Source organism: Thalassophryne amazonica, chromosome 14 (assembly GCF_902500255.1).
Source record: "Thalassophryne amazonica chromosome 14, fThaAma1.1, whole genome shotgun sequence".
Classification (NCBI taxonomy): Eukaryota; Metazoa; Chordata; class Actinopteri; order Batrachoidiformes; family Batrachoididae; genus Thalassophryne; species Thalassophryne amazonica.
The window spans coordinates 12,895,219-12,910,871 of NC_047116.1; the positions used below are offsets into that span (position 1 = coordinate 12,895,219).

The 15,653-nt window shown below is 40.9% G+C and overlaps 1 protein-coding gene across 1 annotated transcript in view; it reads right to left on the minus strand.

The window, feature by feature from the left end:
* clybl (citrate lyase beta like) overlaps positions 1 to 15,653 on the minus strand; it is a 157,450-nt gene that overhangs the window by 31,144 nt on the left and 110,653 nt on the right. Inside the window, exon 3 of the mRNA XM_034186702.1 lies at positions 2,104 to 2,292. Within this exon, the coding sequence (XP_034042593.1) occupies positions 2,104 to 2,292 (189 nt within the window). The remainder of the gene's footprint in view (positions 1 to 2,103; positions 2,293 to 15,653) is intronic.

Sequence of the window (15,653 nt, forward strand, 5' to 3'; positions counted from 1 at the left end):
TTGTATTGTGACTAATTGTATGCATTATTCATTGTTGAAATGTTGTATTGTGACTAATTGTATGCATTATTCATTGTTGAAATGTAGTTGTATTGTGACTAATTGTATGCATTATTCATTGTTGAAATGTAGTTGTATTGTGATTTTAAGTTTTTGGACCCCAGGAAGACTAGCAACCACTTTGTGGAAGCTAATGGGGTTCCAAATAAATAAATAAATACAAAATGTGTGGACAGTTGAAATGCCTTAAAAAATGTAAAGGTTGTCATAAATGCAGATGGTATTGTGCGTTTGTGGGACATTTAGCTTCACGTTACCTGTCTGGTTGAGTATTTTGTTTGATTAAATGACTGCGTTCAAAGCCATCCCATAGTTCGTTCAGTGCGGCAAAAGTTGCTGTTTTGTTGTTACAGAAACATATCAGACTTCTAAAGCTAATCTGAAGAAATGTCATCTATTTCTCGAGCTGCAGCCAAGAAAAACACTCCCCAAGTCCTGCCACAGGGATCGATTCCCAGTTTTACTGGGAAATGGAAAAGTTTGTTATGATTGCTTTGAAGATTCCCTCGGTTTCTTCTTACCTCACGAGGTTGTGTAACAGTACCGCTGTGTTTTTAGAAGACGGGGAGGAGACACAAAGAAATGTCAAGGGTATATTTTTAGGCTTGTTTAGCTTTTTCCATGCATTGCTGAATTGTGATTTTTTTTTTTCTTGGGAAATGGACCGGCCAACTCTTCAGAACAATTCACCAAAAACAACAATAACTTTTATAAAGTAGATAGCTGCAATCAGACTGACTAAGTGTAACTGCTTTAAGTGAGCCAAATGACAATCATAGGAATTTTCACTGTTCCTTCACAGCAGGGGATCCCTACTATAGAGCTCTGCTCAAGGGTAGAACTGATAGAACCATAAATCTGTGCTTCCAAAGTGTTCATGTGTGGAAAAGGAAAACTGAGTTTTTGTCCTTTTTTCCAGGCTTCTATTTGGCAAGCAAAGGCTGTAGTAACACAGAGGATTGTAGGAGCTGAGGTCTCAGACTTAGACTGTGTGTATGCAGAGGAAAGCACAAGCCATCTGCAAGGATAACAGCCACCCGGAACATTCCGTTTGCTCCTCTGCCACAGGGGAAGAGGTACCGCACTATAAGGACACAGACTAATAGGCTAAGGAACAGCTTTTTCCCCAGAGCTATAGCCTCTATCACCTCACCCTACCCCCTCCCACAAACACAGACATTCAGTAATGTGTTATAAATAATAGTCTATTTACATATCTAAAACTATCCTACCTCACTAAGTGTTTATGTATAGCTGTTTGAAAACTGCCACCAAAATTTCATTGCAGAAATGCGATGACAATAAACGCTTATTTTTATTCTATTCTATTCTATGCAGTTTGGGATATATCGTCACCTGTTGCATGCTGTTGCAGGGCTTGATGATGTGTCTGATATTTCCACATGGGCTTAGATATTTTTAAAACACTGCTTGTGTGAATGGGATAAAAAAATCAAAAGGTGTAAAAGCATCACCTGTGGGACCACATTAGGTCTGTGGGCCACCATTTGATTACTTCTGCATTATAGTCTTCACACTCTTGTATGCTTCCTATATCTTGTAAGTTGCCTATATCACAATCAGAGACTCGAGACAGTTTGGCAAAAACATTTCTACACTGAAAGTTGCAATCAGTATCAATAGGTTTCAAGTCAAGCCAGGTCCGGGAACATGCACTGGTGCCGCATGGTGGTGGTGTGGGGTTCCTTATTGTGGTGCCACGTCAACCACACTAAGGAACCACTCACGGTTCTGGATGGCAACCACCCATGCAGACAACCAGCTCTCAAAATAACCATCCATCTGTCACAATCAGGTGGTAGTCTCCTTTGCTATCTCCAGCCATTAAAGTTCACAACACTGAGGCTGCGAGGTGGTGGATCATTCCCAGACAAACAGGCCACGTGGCCAAAATGTTGCAGCCGATGTTCTCTTACGTGCCAGTGAAAGTCCTCTGAGTGATCTCAGACAGCTGTGATGAGCACATTTTGTATTACATCTAACCGTGAAATATAAGTATGATTGTTAACGTGTGTCTCTTACCCACTGCACCTCCCGTGTGTCCTCCACTTTGGGCACCATGATGGCAGGAGGGAGCACCTCAGCCTGTAGGATGACCTGCAGGTCAGCTTCAGCTAAGCCACTAGATACAGAGTTAACCCGCACACACTTTTCCGTGCGACCAAGGTCCAACTCTGCCAGCATCTTTGGAATGGTTTCCCTGGCCTCTGCCTGCAACACAGGAGCAAAAACAAACAAATAAAAGTAGCAATGCATACCTTGTACACATACGAGCACATAATGCTGCACTCTAGTAGTATAATATGGTCCTTTTCCACTACCAAAACCTGACCAAATCCTGGATGTTGCAAATGTTTACAGGTCCCGTAATTGGCCTTCTCAGCCGTAGTGTCTCCATTGCAGTGAAGATCCACCGGGCTCATGTATCTACATATGCAGCGATGTAATAATTCTGAAATCATTTCACCTGCAATATAGGTTTTCTCATTCCTTCTCAACGACTGGAGTCCTCGCTGGACCTCATCTGTTGATAAAGGAAGCCAACATTGCCTTTACCTGGAGCCTCTGCTATTCATATTCTCTTTCAAATCTGTTCTTGCTATTGTTTTGCTAGTCTGGCTTGTGGCTTGTTATCATTTCCTCCTGGGTGAGTTAACGACCACTGATCGAGCTCCGCCCAACGCTTTTTCAGGGCTGCTCAGAAGTACCTACCCCGAAGTAGGAAAATATCTCTCCCCCGAAAAAAGGCTCTGAAAACCACCTTTCAGAGGTGGTCCTTGTGGTGGTGACCACTGGAAAGGTGTTGGAACCCCGAAAGTGGCCTGATTTCCTGTGGTGAAATCAGGCTCGTAGTCATTTTGAGATATGTGAGTGGCTGTATGATTTTCACCGTTTGTGAAAATCAACATAAAACATATATTCCTACGACTAATTGCAGAGATAGAATGTGGTTGATGGTTGATGTGGTTGTTGTGCAGCCAGACTGCTCTGGTTTCTAAGAGACAAGTTACTGGAACTGAATCCTGTTCAGAGTCCTTCCAAGCACCTTTCCTGGCACAGAAAGCATCGTTACAATCCAGGCAATCATCTGGATCTTATTTCATCTTTGTTTTATGGCAAATACAGTAATGGTCTCACTACTACATAGGAAATATTACAAAACAATGTTAGTCAGACATTACTATATATATATATATATATATATATATATATATATATACACACACGAGGTCTGTTAGAAAAGTATCTGACCTTTTTTTTTTTTTTGCAAAAACCTGATGGATGTGAATCATGTGTGCTTGTGCGGTCATTTCAGCATGCTGATGGCCGATCGGAGCGCGGCTCGCTCTCCACCGTTGTGCAGACGTCTTTAAACCGGTTGTACTGCTCCTTAATCTGTGTGATGCCCATAGGATCGTCACCGAAAGGTGTCTGAATCTTCCGAATGGTTTCCACCTGGCTGTCGCCCACTTTCTGGCAAAATTTGATTCAGTAGCGCTGCTCCAGTGGTTCCGCCATTTTCCTTGCAATGAAAATCTGCCGAGAGCACTACACACGTCCCCACACAAAGGCTGCTTGCCAGCAACTGACGCAATCAACAGGCATGAAAAAATTCACGCATGCACACGAAGGTTCAAGGTTGGCTCATGCAAGCACACCTGATTCAAATCCATCAGGTGTTTGCAAAAAAAACAAAAAAAACAACAAGGTTGGACACTTTTCTAACAGGCCTCATATATATATGAGGGAACTAGACGTGTATTCTCTACTGCCTCTACTGGTGGTTGGCTCTCACTGCGGTATTGTATCACTTCCTGTTCCGGAGCACAGTGGTGTTTTGCTGTATCTGTTAGCTGTTTAATCTGCACAGTTAGATTGATCTAGTTAACTAGATAACGATTTGTTTCACAGTGTAATCTTCACGTGCCTTAACTAATGCACTCCCTCTGCTGAATCACCTCTAAATTATTTACACATTATTCACTTTGTGTGTTTTTAGGAATCCGCTAGCTTAGCCCAGCTACTAGCTCTTAGCCGGTTTAGCATGGCAGCTTCTCCTGTCTCTCCCGCACTTTTCTGCTCTGGGTGTGAAATGTTTAGTTATTCCTCTGCCTCCTTTAGCAGTAATGGTACTTGTAATAAGTGTAGCTTATTCGTAGCTTTGGAGGCCAGGCTGGGCGAACTGGAGACATTAAAATTAACATTGAATCGGTGTGTAACTTTGCAAAAACAATGTCGGACTCTGTAGTTTTCTCTGGGCCCCTCCCCAATCGGACCGGGAGTGACATGTTTAGCCACATGTTCTCCCTGAATTGCTGGCTGTATGAGTGGTGTCCAAAACATGAGGTGGGCTTCATAGATAATTGGCAAAGCTTCTGGGGAAAACCTGGTCTTGTTAGGAGAGACGGCATCCATCCCACTTTGGATGGAGCAGCTCTCATTTCTAGAAATCTGGCCAATTTTCTTAAATCCTCCAAACCGTGACTATCCAGGGTTGGGACCAGGAAGCAGAGTTGTAGTCTTACACACCTCTCCGCAGCTTCTCTCCCCCTGCCATCCCCCCATTGTTCTGACTTATGGTATGGAAATTGAAGACTTAACAGTATTCCCTGCAAACCCCCTTCTGTCTGATCATTTCTTAATAACATTTACATTTACTCTGATGGACTACCCAGCAGTGGGGAATAAGTTTCATTACATTAGAAGTCTTTCAGAAAGTGCTGTAACTAGGTTTAAGGATATGATTCCTTCTTTATGTTCTCCAATGCCATATACCAACACAGGGCAGAGTAGCTACCTAAACTCTGTGAGTGAGATAGATTATCTCGTCAACAGTTTTATATCCTCATTGAGGACAACTTTGGATGCTGTAGCTCCTCTGAAAAAGAGAGCCTTAAATCAGAAGTGCCTGACTCCTTGGTATAACTCACAAACTCGCAGCTTAAAGAAGATAACCCGTAAGTTGGAGAGGAAATGGCGTCTCACTAATTTAGAAGATCTTCACTTAGCCTGGAAAAAGAGTCTGTTGCTCTATAAAAAAGCCCTCCGTAAAGCTAGGACATCTTACTACTCATCACTAATTGAAGAAAATAAGAACAACCCCAGGTTTCTTTTCAGCACTGTAGCCAGGCTGACAAAGAGTCAGAGCTCTATTGAGCCGAGTTTTCCTTTAACTTTAACTAGTAATGACTTCATGACTTTCTTTGCTAATACAATTTTAACTATTAGAGAAAAAATTACTCATAACCATCCCAAAGACATATCGTTATCTTTGGCTGCTTTCAGTGATGCCGGTATTTGGTTAGACTCTTTCTCTCTGATTGTTCTGTCTGAGTTATTTTCATTAGTTACTTCCTACAAACCATCAACATGTCTATTAGACCCCATTACTACCAGGCTGCTCAAGGAAGCGCTGCCATTAATTAATGCTTCGATCTTAAATATGATCAATCTATCTTTATTAGTTGGCTATGTACCACAGGCTTTTAAGGTGGCAGTAATTAAACCATTACTTAAAAAGCCATCACTTGACCCAGCTATCTTAGCTAATTATAGGCCAATCTCCAACCTTCCTTTTCTCTCAAAGATTCTTGAAAGGGTAGTTGTAAAACAGCTAACTGATCATCTGCAGAGGAATGGTCTATTTGAAGACTTTCAGTCAGGGTTTAGAATTCATCATAGTACAGAAACAGCATTAGTGAAGGTTACAAATGATCTTCTTATGGCCTCAGACAGTAGACTCATCTCTGTACTTGTTCTGTTAGACCTCAGTGCTGCTTTTGATACTGTTAAACATAAAATTTTATTACAGAGATTAGAGCATGCCATAGGTATTAAAGGCACTGCGCTGCGGTGGTTTGAATCATATTTATCTAATAGATTACAATTTGTTCATATAAATGGGGAATCTTCTTCACAGACTAAGGTTAATGATGGAGTTCCACAAGGTTCTGTGCTAGGACCAATTTTATTCACTTTATACATGCTTCCCTTAGGCAGTATTATTAGACAGCATTGCTTAAATTTTCATTGTTACGCAGATGATACCCAGCTTTATCTATCCATGAAGCCAGAGGACAAACACCAATTAGCTAAACTGCAGGATTGTCTTACAGACATAAAGACATGGCTGACCTCTAATTTCCTGCTTTTAAACTTAGATAAAACTGAAGTTATTGTACTTGGCCCCACAAATCTTAGAAACATGGTGTCTAACCAGATCCTTACTCTGGATGGCATTACCCTGACCTCTAGTAATACTGTGAGAAACTTGGAGTCATTTTTGATCAGGATATGTCATTCAATGCGCATATTAAACAAATATGTAGGACTGCTTTTTTGCATTTGCGTAATATTTCTAAAATTAGAAAGGTCTTGTCTCAGAGTGATGCTGAAAAACTAATTCATGCATTTATTTCCTCTAGGCTGGACTATTGTAATTCATTATTATCAGGTTGTCCTCAAAGTTCCCTGAAAAGCCTTCAGTTAATTCAAAATGCTGCAGCTAGAGTACTGACAGGGACTAGAAGGAGAGAGCATATCTCACCCATATTGGCCTCTCTTCATTGACTTCCTGTTAATTCTAGAATAGAATTTAAAATTCTTCTTCTTACTTATAAGGTTTTGAATAATCAGGTCCCATCTTATCTTAGGGACCTCATAATACCATATCACTCCAATAGAGCGCTTTGCTCTCAGACTGCAGGCTTACTTGTAGTTCCTAGGGTTTGTAAGAGTAGAATGGGAGGCAGAGCCTTCAGCTTTCAGGCTCCTCTCCTGTGGAACCAGCTCCCAATTCGGATCAGGGAGACAGACACCCTCTCTACTTTTAAGATTAAGCTTAAAACTTTCCTTTTTGAAAAAGCTTATAGTTAGGGCTGGATCAGGTGATCCTGAACCATCCCTTAGTTATGTTTATGGGTTCCCATGATGCACTGACTGTTTCTTTCTCTTTTCCCTCTGTATGCACCACTCTGCTTTTAATCATTGGTGATTGATCTCTGCTCTCCTCCACGGCATGTCTTTTTCCTGATTCTCTCCCCTCAGCCCCAACCAGTCCCAGCAGAAGACTGCCCCTCCCTGAGCCTGGTTCTGCTGGAGGTTTCTTCCTGTTAAAAGGGAGTTTTTCCTTCCCACTGTCGCCAAGTGCTTGCTCATAGGGGGACATTTTGACCATTGGGGTTTTTCTGTAATCATTGTATGGCTTTAGCCTTACAATATAAAGCGCCTTGGGGCGACTGTTTGTTGTGATTTGGCGCTATATAAATAAAACTGATTTGATTTGATATATATATATATATATATATAGAGAGAGAGAGAGAGAGAGAGAGAGAGAGAGAGAGAGAGAGAGAGAGAGAGAGAGAGAGAGAGAGAGAGAGAGAGAGAGAGAGAGAGAGAGAGAGAGAGAGAGAGCCTCAGAATTAGAAACTAAGGCAGTGATAATGTACTGAGAGTGCCTGCCTGACATTTAAAAGCTATTTAACATTTCTATTTTTTTTTCTAAATGAACATCAGTCTCCTTCAAAAACAATTTTTATCCAATTCAATTGCATCTGAACTTCAACTGGATTCACGTAAAATAAAACAAGGTACGTGCACGTTTTATACACATACATACATAAATATACATACATACATATATAAGTCACAACAAGGTCTCTGGAGGTGAACCTGTTTACTCTTTTTAAATGACAAAAGAAACTACCCAAATGACCCTGATCAAAAGTTTACATACCCCAGTTCTTAACACTGTGTATTGCCCCTTTAACATCAATGACAGCTTGGAGTCTTTTGTGGTTGTTGTGGATGAGGCTCTTTATTTTTTCCCCGATGGTAAAGTTGCCCATTCTTCTTGGCAAAAAGCCTCCAGTTCCTGTAAATTCCTGGGCTGTCTTGCATGAACTGCATGTAGGAGAGCTCACCAGAGTGGCTCAATGATACTGAGTTCAGGAGACTGAGATTGCCACTCCAGGACCTTCACTTTATTCTGCTGTAGCCAATGGCAGGTTGACTTGGCCTTGTGTTTTGGAATGTTGTCATGCTGGATCGTTCAAGTATGTTCCAGGGCTAATGAGTGCAACGCCCGGCGCCCGGGCTAATGAGTGCAACATTTCCTCCACTATTTTCTGATAGCATGCTGCATTCATCCTGCCATCAATTTTGACTACATTTCCTGTGCCTTTGTAGCTCACACATCCCCAAAACATCAGTGACCCACCTCTGTGCTTCACAGTAGGAAAGGTGTACATTTCATCATAGGCCTTGTTGACTTCTCTCCAAATGTAACCTTTATGGTTGTGTCAAAAAGGTACATTTTGGTGTAATCACCCTAAATGCCTTCGTTCTCTGTGCTGTTTAACGTATTGTAAGCCAGATACTTTGTGGCATTTGCGTAGTAATGGCATTCTTCTGGCAACTCGGCCATGCAGCCCGTTTTTCTTCCAGTACCTCCTTATTGTGCATCTTGAAATAGCCACACCACTTTATAGAGTCCTGTATTTCAGCTGAAGTTATTTGTGGGTTTTTCTTTGCATCCCACACAATTTCCTGGCCATTGTTGCTGAATTTTATTTGTTAGTCTACCTGACTGTGGTATGGTTCCAACAGAATCTCTCATTTTTCACTTCTTATTTAGAGTTTGAACACTGCTGATTGGTATTCTCAGTGCCTTGGATATCTTTTTATATCCATTTCCTGTTTTATACAGTTAAATTACTTTTTCTTTGACAATTCTTTTGCTTTCCCTACAACTCCGACACGTCAGTGCAGCACTGGATGAAAGACGCAAAGGTCTATTGAGAGCCCAGAAACTCACTGACCTTTTATACATACACACTGATTACAAGCAAAGAGCTCATAGGTAAGGATGGTTACCTTTTGTAGCCATTCAGACTTGTTTGTGTCAACTTGTGTGCTATGTTATCAGGCCAAAATCAACAGGACACGTAAACTTTTGATCAGGGTCATTTGGTTAGTTGTTTGACAATAAATGGCTTCACACAACCACAAACCATGACTGAAAAAAGATTTTTGTGTTATGATTCAGATTCTCTGAAAAATGGCCAAAAAAAAAAAAAAAAATTCTGCCAGGGTATGTAAACGTTTGAGCACTGTATATATATATATGTATATGTATATGTGTGTGTATATATACAGACAACAAATACAATATAATCATTTCAGTGTGTGTATATATACAGACAACAAATACAATATAATCATTTCACTTCACATACTACATGAAAACACTAAGCACACAACATGAATGTTTTACAATCTCTATATATGAGACAAATCTCAAAAAATGAGCTAGCATATAGTTGTCTTGACACAAACATTGTATGAGCTGAGCAGGAAGAGTGGCAAGGTCGGAAAAATTCAAGCATACAGTCCCAAAGCCGATCAGTAACACAGTAGCACACGGGGCTATATTCAAACCAGATGCTGGCCTATAGGAATGAGAGAAAGCGGGATGGACCAGGCAGAAAAGCTTGTGAGAGGAGAAAGACTTTCTGGGAGAAATATGGTCCGAGTTAAGTAGCGTGAGGAAATGGTAGCTTATGAGTTGTCAGGTCAGATCAGAGACTGGGGTGTCTGGGAGGTTTGTGTGTATGTCTGTGTGTATACAAAAATTCAAAAGGCTCAGAGCCAAATACAACTGTTCCAGTTTATGTGTAAGTACATGCACTTCTGATCTGAGGTATCTTCATTCTGTACTTTCTACTGTAAATACTTGCTAATAGTGGAGGGTGACACAGATTCAAAATTTGTATAAACACTCGTCCGGGTCCATGGTGAAATAGATCATTTAGCTTATAGCCAATCCCAAACGATGCAAAACATAGTATCTTGCTCTTTTCCCGTAGATCACTTTTCTTCTATGTGGGAATGTTCCTAAGTGGGAGTTTTCCTAATGTTTCTGCACTGTGGAATTCATGGTTTTGCATTTATTATGTTTTTAATCTTTTAATTCATTTTGTTCTGTTTTCTTCCATGTGTTGTGTGAAGCACCTTGAGGCAATTTTATCATATGTTCGTGCTATATAATTTAATAAATTTGATTTGATTTTTTTGTTATGGATCAAAATGTGAAGTTCAAGGACAGAAAGTCCAGGACCCTGCTAACTGACAAGCTTTACTTTTTCTTTTTGACATGACTCTACACTACAAATTCTTCTCTGTAATTCTTTTATTGCACTCTTTCATTTCATATTTTTCTAGTTTTTAAAAGCTGCACAAAGTTATAGTGGTCTGAAAAAGTCCATGTCAACATACAACTTATTGCACATTCTACTCATTCAATACATACTGAGACCCATCTTTACAAGCAACCCCTGATCACGTTTAGAAGTTACAAAAACAAAACTAAACAAAACAATGTACCAGTTCCTTTTTATTTTGAAAGTTTACAGTGAAAATGAATTACATATCTTCACAGTATTTGCCTGAGGTGCTACGTAAAGAGAGAACAGCAGCGGACCTAATACAGAACCCAGTGGTACCTCATATTTTACTGGAGAGGATTTTAAAGTAATGTTGTTATTCAAGACACATTGCAATTGATGAGATAAATTAGGATATCAACCAAGCGAATGACAGTACAGACAATAATGCCAAAATAATTTTCAAGCCTTTCTAACAATATACAATGATGAAGCGTATTGACTCCATTGTAAGCAGAAAGTCATCCGCCACTTTAGTAAGTGCTGTCTCCATGGACTGATAAGTTCAAAATGCCAACTGGAATGGCTGCAAGAGATCATTATCAGTGAGATAATCCACAAGCTGCTATGAAACTACTTTTTCAAGAATTCAAAAATACATTTGATCCCGGCCTATAATTTGAACATGAACAAGAAGCTAGGTTGGATTTCTTAAGACAGTTTAATTGTTGCAGATTTAAAACATACAGGAACAGTAGCTGCTGTAAGTGATAGATTAACCACTTTCCACATCATGGGTCATAGTGAAGGGCACAGGTTCATAAACAATTTAGTTTGGAGCAGATCAAAAACACAAGTGGTATTTTTTGCATGTCCCACAATTTGCAACAGCATACCGTATGATTGTGTCAAAATAGGTTAATGGGTTGAAAAAGTCTGGGTGACTTGGTCTTCAATATGCAGTAAATCCCAATTTGCGGATGCAGTAGTGGAATAGGTGGAACTATTTTAAAGGAGCATATATTATCAGTGGAATCATCATTTCAACAATGTGTGCATGTATGTACACATAATAGTCAAACCAGACAGACAGATTTCATATATCATCATAACATAGTCAACTGGACCATAGACACACTATGTTGTGCTGTGTGACAAATTACAGGAACCCCAAGACCGCTCCTGAGTCAAAACAGGCCTCACTGTGATCTTTGGACAGCAGAACTGCACCTGATATTATGAATTCTCTACCGGGGGCAATAAAATATGGTATCAAAGTACATATCAAAGATTTGTTGGGATTTAATAGGGGTCATGCACAGGCCACACTGCTATGTGTCATTTACGTCTCCTTTCAGCTACATTGGATAAGACAGAGGGATTGCCACACCACATGAGGAGAGTACTGTGATCTTTGTCTCTTACTCTGACTGTCACTCTCATAAGCCATGATAGTCCTGTAACTTTACCGTGGTAACTCAAAACGGGTGGAGCGTTTTAGCACGGCTATAAATCTCGATTCATAAACCTGCTACTTGGAGGATAAAATTCTGTCTCATCCTGTACAGTCAGTGGTGACTGGAGAAAATTTATCTGTGAGAAACACGACTGCTTCATGTGCCAGGACCCACACTGAGCCCTGACCAAAGTAAATAAATACTGATACATAAGTGATCAAAAGGCATGGTTTATAACAGTCACAGATCAAATAACCAGACGACAGTTGAAACTTGAGCTTAACGTCAGCCTGATATATTGACACCCTGCACACATAAAACATTCTATGTAACCACAGTCACCCTTTGCTACTTCACATTTTGACTTCTGACCACTATCACAGCGACAGCTACTGCATTATTATTGTGCTAACTTTGACAGCCCTATAAAAAAATATAGATACAAATAGATTCACCATGTGGCCCAACAGCTTTTCCTTTTTGAGATTAATCTGCATCCTGTGGGTCAAATCAAATCAAATCAATTTTATTTATATAGCACAAGTCACAACACAATCACAACAAACAGTTGCCCCAAGGCGCTTTATATTGTAAGGCAAAGCCATACAATAATTACGGAAAAACCCCAACGGTCAAAACGACCCCCTGTGAGCAAGCACTTGGCAACAGTGGGAAGGAAAAACTCCCTTTTAACAGGAAGAAACCTCCAGCAGAACCAGGCTCAGGGAGGGGCAGTCTTCTGCTGGGACTAGTTGGGGCTGAGGGAGAGAACCGGGAAAAAGACATGCTGTGGAGGGGAGCAGAGATCAATCACTAATGATTAAATGCAGAGTGGTGCATACAGAGCAAAAAGAGAAAGAAACACTCAATGCATTATGGGAACCCCCCAGCAGTCTAAGTCTATAGCAGCATAACTAAGGGATGGTTCAGGGTCACCTGATCCAGCCCTAACTATAAGCTTGATCAAAAAGGAAAGTTTTAAGCCAGAGATCAGGGTCAGAGAGCTCCTTCGTCACTTCAGCTGAGGAGCATCTGGAAAGTGACAACTTCTTGAAACTAGAAAACAACCATCTGATTTTTTTTTTCAAACTTTGAAATGATTTTACAAAAATATGATTTACAATTTTCATGTTTGTTACCTATGTATCCAGGTTATACCCCACCTCACAGCCTATGTCAGCTGGGATATGCTCCAGCCCCCATGTGACCCTTGACTGGAGTGAGTATAGAAAATGAATAAATGTTTGTGACCGCTTCCCTAAACACAGGAATTCAAGTATTGCGTGTTAATTATTTAATAATGCCGGTATGATGTCAAAATAGGCACTGGCCCAAATCTTGTAGAATCAATTAATGCTCCGATTGCAGTACTTGCAGAACTGAATGAAATTGAGACAGGAGTCGGAGTGTGTGGGTGTAAACATGCAAGAAAGACACTCGTGAGGGAAGCCACCAAGACATTCAGATATCTCTGAAGGAGAAACTGTGCACTGTGCAAATTTTTTGCCTGTTGCACTTCACGGTGCAGAAAGCTTTTCATAGAAGAAATGGGACCAAATCTAGGCTGGAACCTCCCACGTGCCTTCTGGCAAACTGCAGGTAAAATTTCACATTATCGTTTTAATAAAATCCCTCTTCATGCCCCTCCACAATGAAGTTGTATAATTGGTGATGCAAGATGGCTGAATGTGCTTGTCCTCATAGTCATTCCTTTTCAGAAATTTAAGTTCTTCTTTGGTGTAAAATGACTTAAGTGCTCACAAGTTCCTGAAGAGTTTCCTAGTTCCTGAAATGGTTTATGTGGTGAAAAAGGCCTTTATGATGTCAGAGTGGTAGATTAAGCAGATGATCAGGCCAGGGTACACCATCCTTTTTTATCATTTTCTTTCTAAAATGAGCGAGAGAATATTTTGCTTGACACCTTGACCCCTGTAGGCTCGGCTACCCCAAGCTTGAATAACGCCGTTTGAAAGGAAGATATTTTACATTAATGGACAGCCATCCAACAAGATGCTTCAAAGCTCCCTCCCCAATCCCCTGGTGTCCCATGGAGAACTCGCCCCTACGTTAGCTCCATCTCCTCTTTGATTCCCTCCATCATCGTCATCATTAGAAGCTGACACACAGGCAGGCGAGCGAGCAGCCAGACAGGCCGGCACAGCCGTCAAATGCACAGATGCACACGAGGAGCTTTTTCAAGTGCGCAGAGGCTGACCTTCCAGAAGAGAGAGGGCAGCTCCTTAACACACAGCCTGAGTCTTGGCACCCAGGATCCTACAGAGTGCTGCGCATACGCGACGCAGCATGGCTGCTGCCTTGTAGAATCCATATCAGATTGAAGCATCCAAACTCATGCTCGTACAGTCCACAGCAGGACCACCTTCAATTCCAGCATCAGATCATGTGATGTCCAGCCCGGCCGTCATGCAGCTTGAAACAAGCAGCGTCAAACATTGCCTCTGGACGGCCTCTGCATGAAGACTCAACTCTATCTATCTCTTCATTCAATTTGAAACAGATCTCTGCTGTCGTAGTCGCTGCACAGGCCGGATACAACTGACAGCAAAGAAAGACTTCTGTATGATCAGAAATGCACATAGAGGAAAGGAAAAGAAGATGTTGAGCAGGCTTTCAAAAGACAAACTGCAAACACTGGAAAAAAACACCATATTTTCCAGACTTAATGTCACACCGGAGGATTAGTTGCATCTGTTTAAAACTGCACCATCAACTGAAATAAAAACATATATCTTGAAGGAGCACATTATTTATTTATAATGCAAACACTGTGTTAGTAAGCAGATGCTAACAGGCTCATTAATGCTACTGTATGAGGTTCAAAGAACTCAAGAACTGCTCCTTGTCATCATTAAACAGACAAAAAATGTCATTCTGGAGCATATGCATGTTTAACTCACTAAATTTAAATTAACTTCTAAAAACGACTTTTTAAAACATTATAGTTAGCCTTACCTTAGCAGGGGTGGTGGCCAAGTGGTTAATGTGCTTGGTTTCAGTTCAGAGGGCTCTGGGTTCAAATCCCACCCCTGCCACATTTCTCCATGTAATCAATCAATCAAGCAATCAATCAATTTTTTTATATAGCGCCAAATCACAACAAACAGTTGCCCCAAGGCGCTTTATATTGTAAGGCAAGGCCATACAATAATTATGTAAAACCCCAACGGTCAAAACGACCCCCTGTGAGCAAGTACTTGGCTACAGTGGGAAGGAAAAACTCCCTTTTAACAGGAAGAAACCTCCAGCAGAACCAGGCTCAGGGAGGGGCAGTCTTCTGCTGGGACTGGTTGGGGCTGAGGGAGAGAACCAGGAAAAAGACATGCTGTGGAGGGGAGCAGAGATCGATCACTAATGATTAAATGCAGAGTGGTGCATACAGAGCAAAAAGAGAAAGAAACAGTGCATCATGGGAACCCCCCAGCAGTCTACGTCTATAGCAGCATAACTAAGGGATGGTTCAGGGTCACCTGATCCAGCCCTAACTATAAGCTTTAGCAAAAAGGAAAGTTTTAAGCCTAATCTTAAAAGTAGAGAGGGTGTCTGTCTCCCTGATCTGAATTGGGAGCTGGTTCCACAGGAGAGGAGCCTAAAAGCTGAAGGCTCTACCTCCCATTCTACTCTTACAAACCCTAGGAACTACAAGTAAGCCTGCAGTCTGAGAGCGAAGCGCTCTATTGGAGTGATATGGTACTACGAGGTCCCTAAGATAAGATGGGACCTGATTATTCAAAACCTTATAAGTAAGAAGAAGAATTTTAAATTCTATTCTAGAATTAACAGGAAGCCAATGAAGAGAGGCCAATATGGGTGAGATATGCTCTCTCCTTCTAGTCCCCGTCAGTACTTTAGCTGCAGCATTTTGAATTAACTGAAGGCTTTTTAGGGAACTTTTAGGACAACCTGATAATAATGAATTACAATAGTCCAGCCT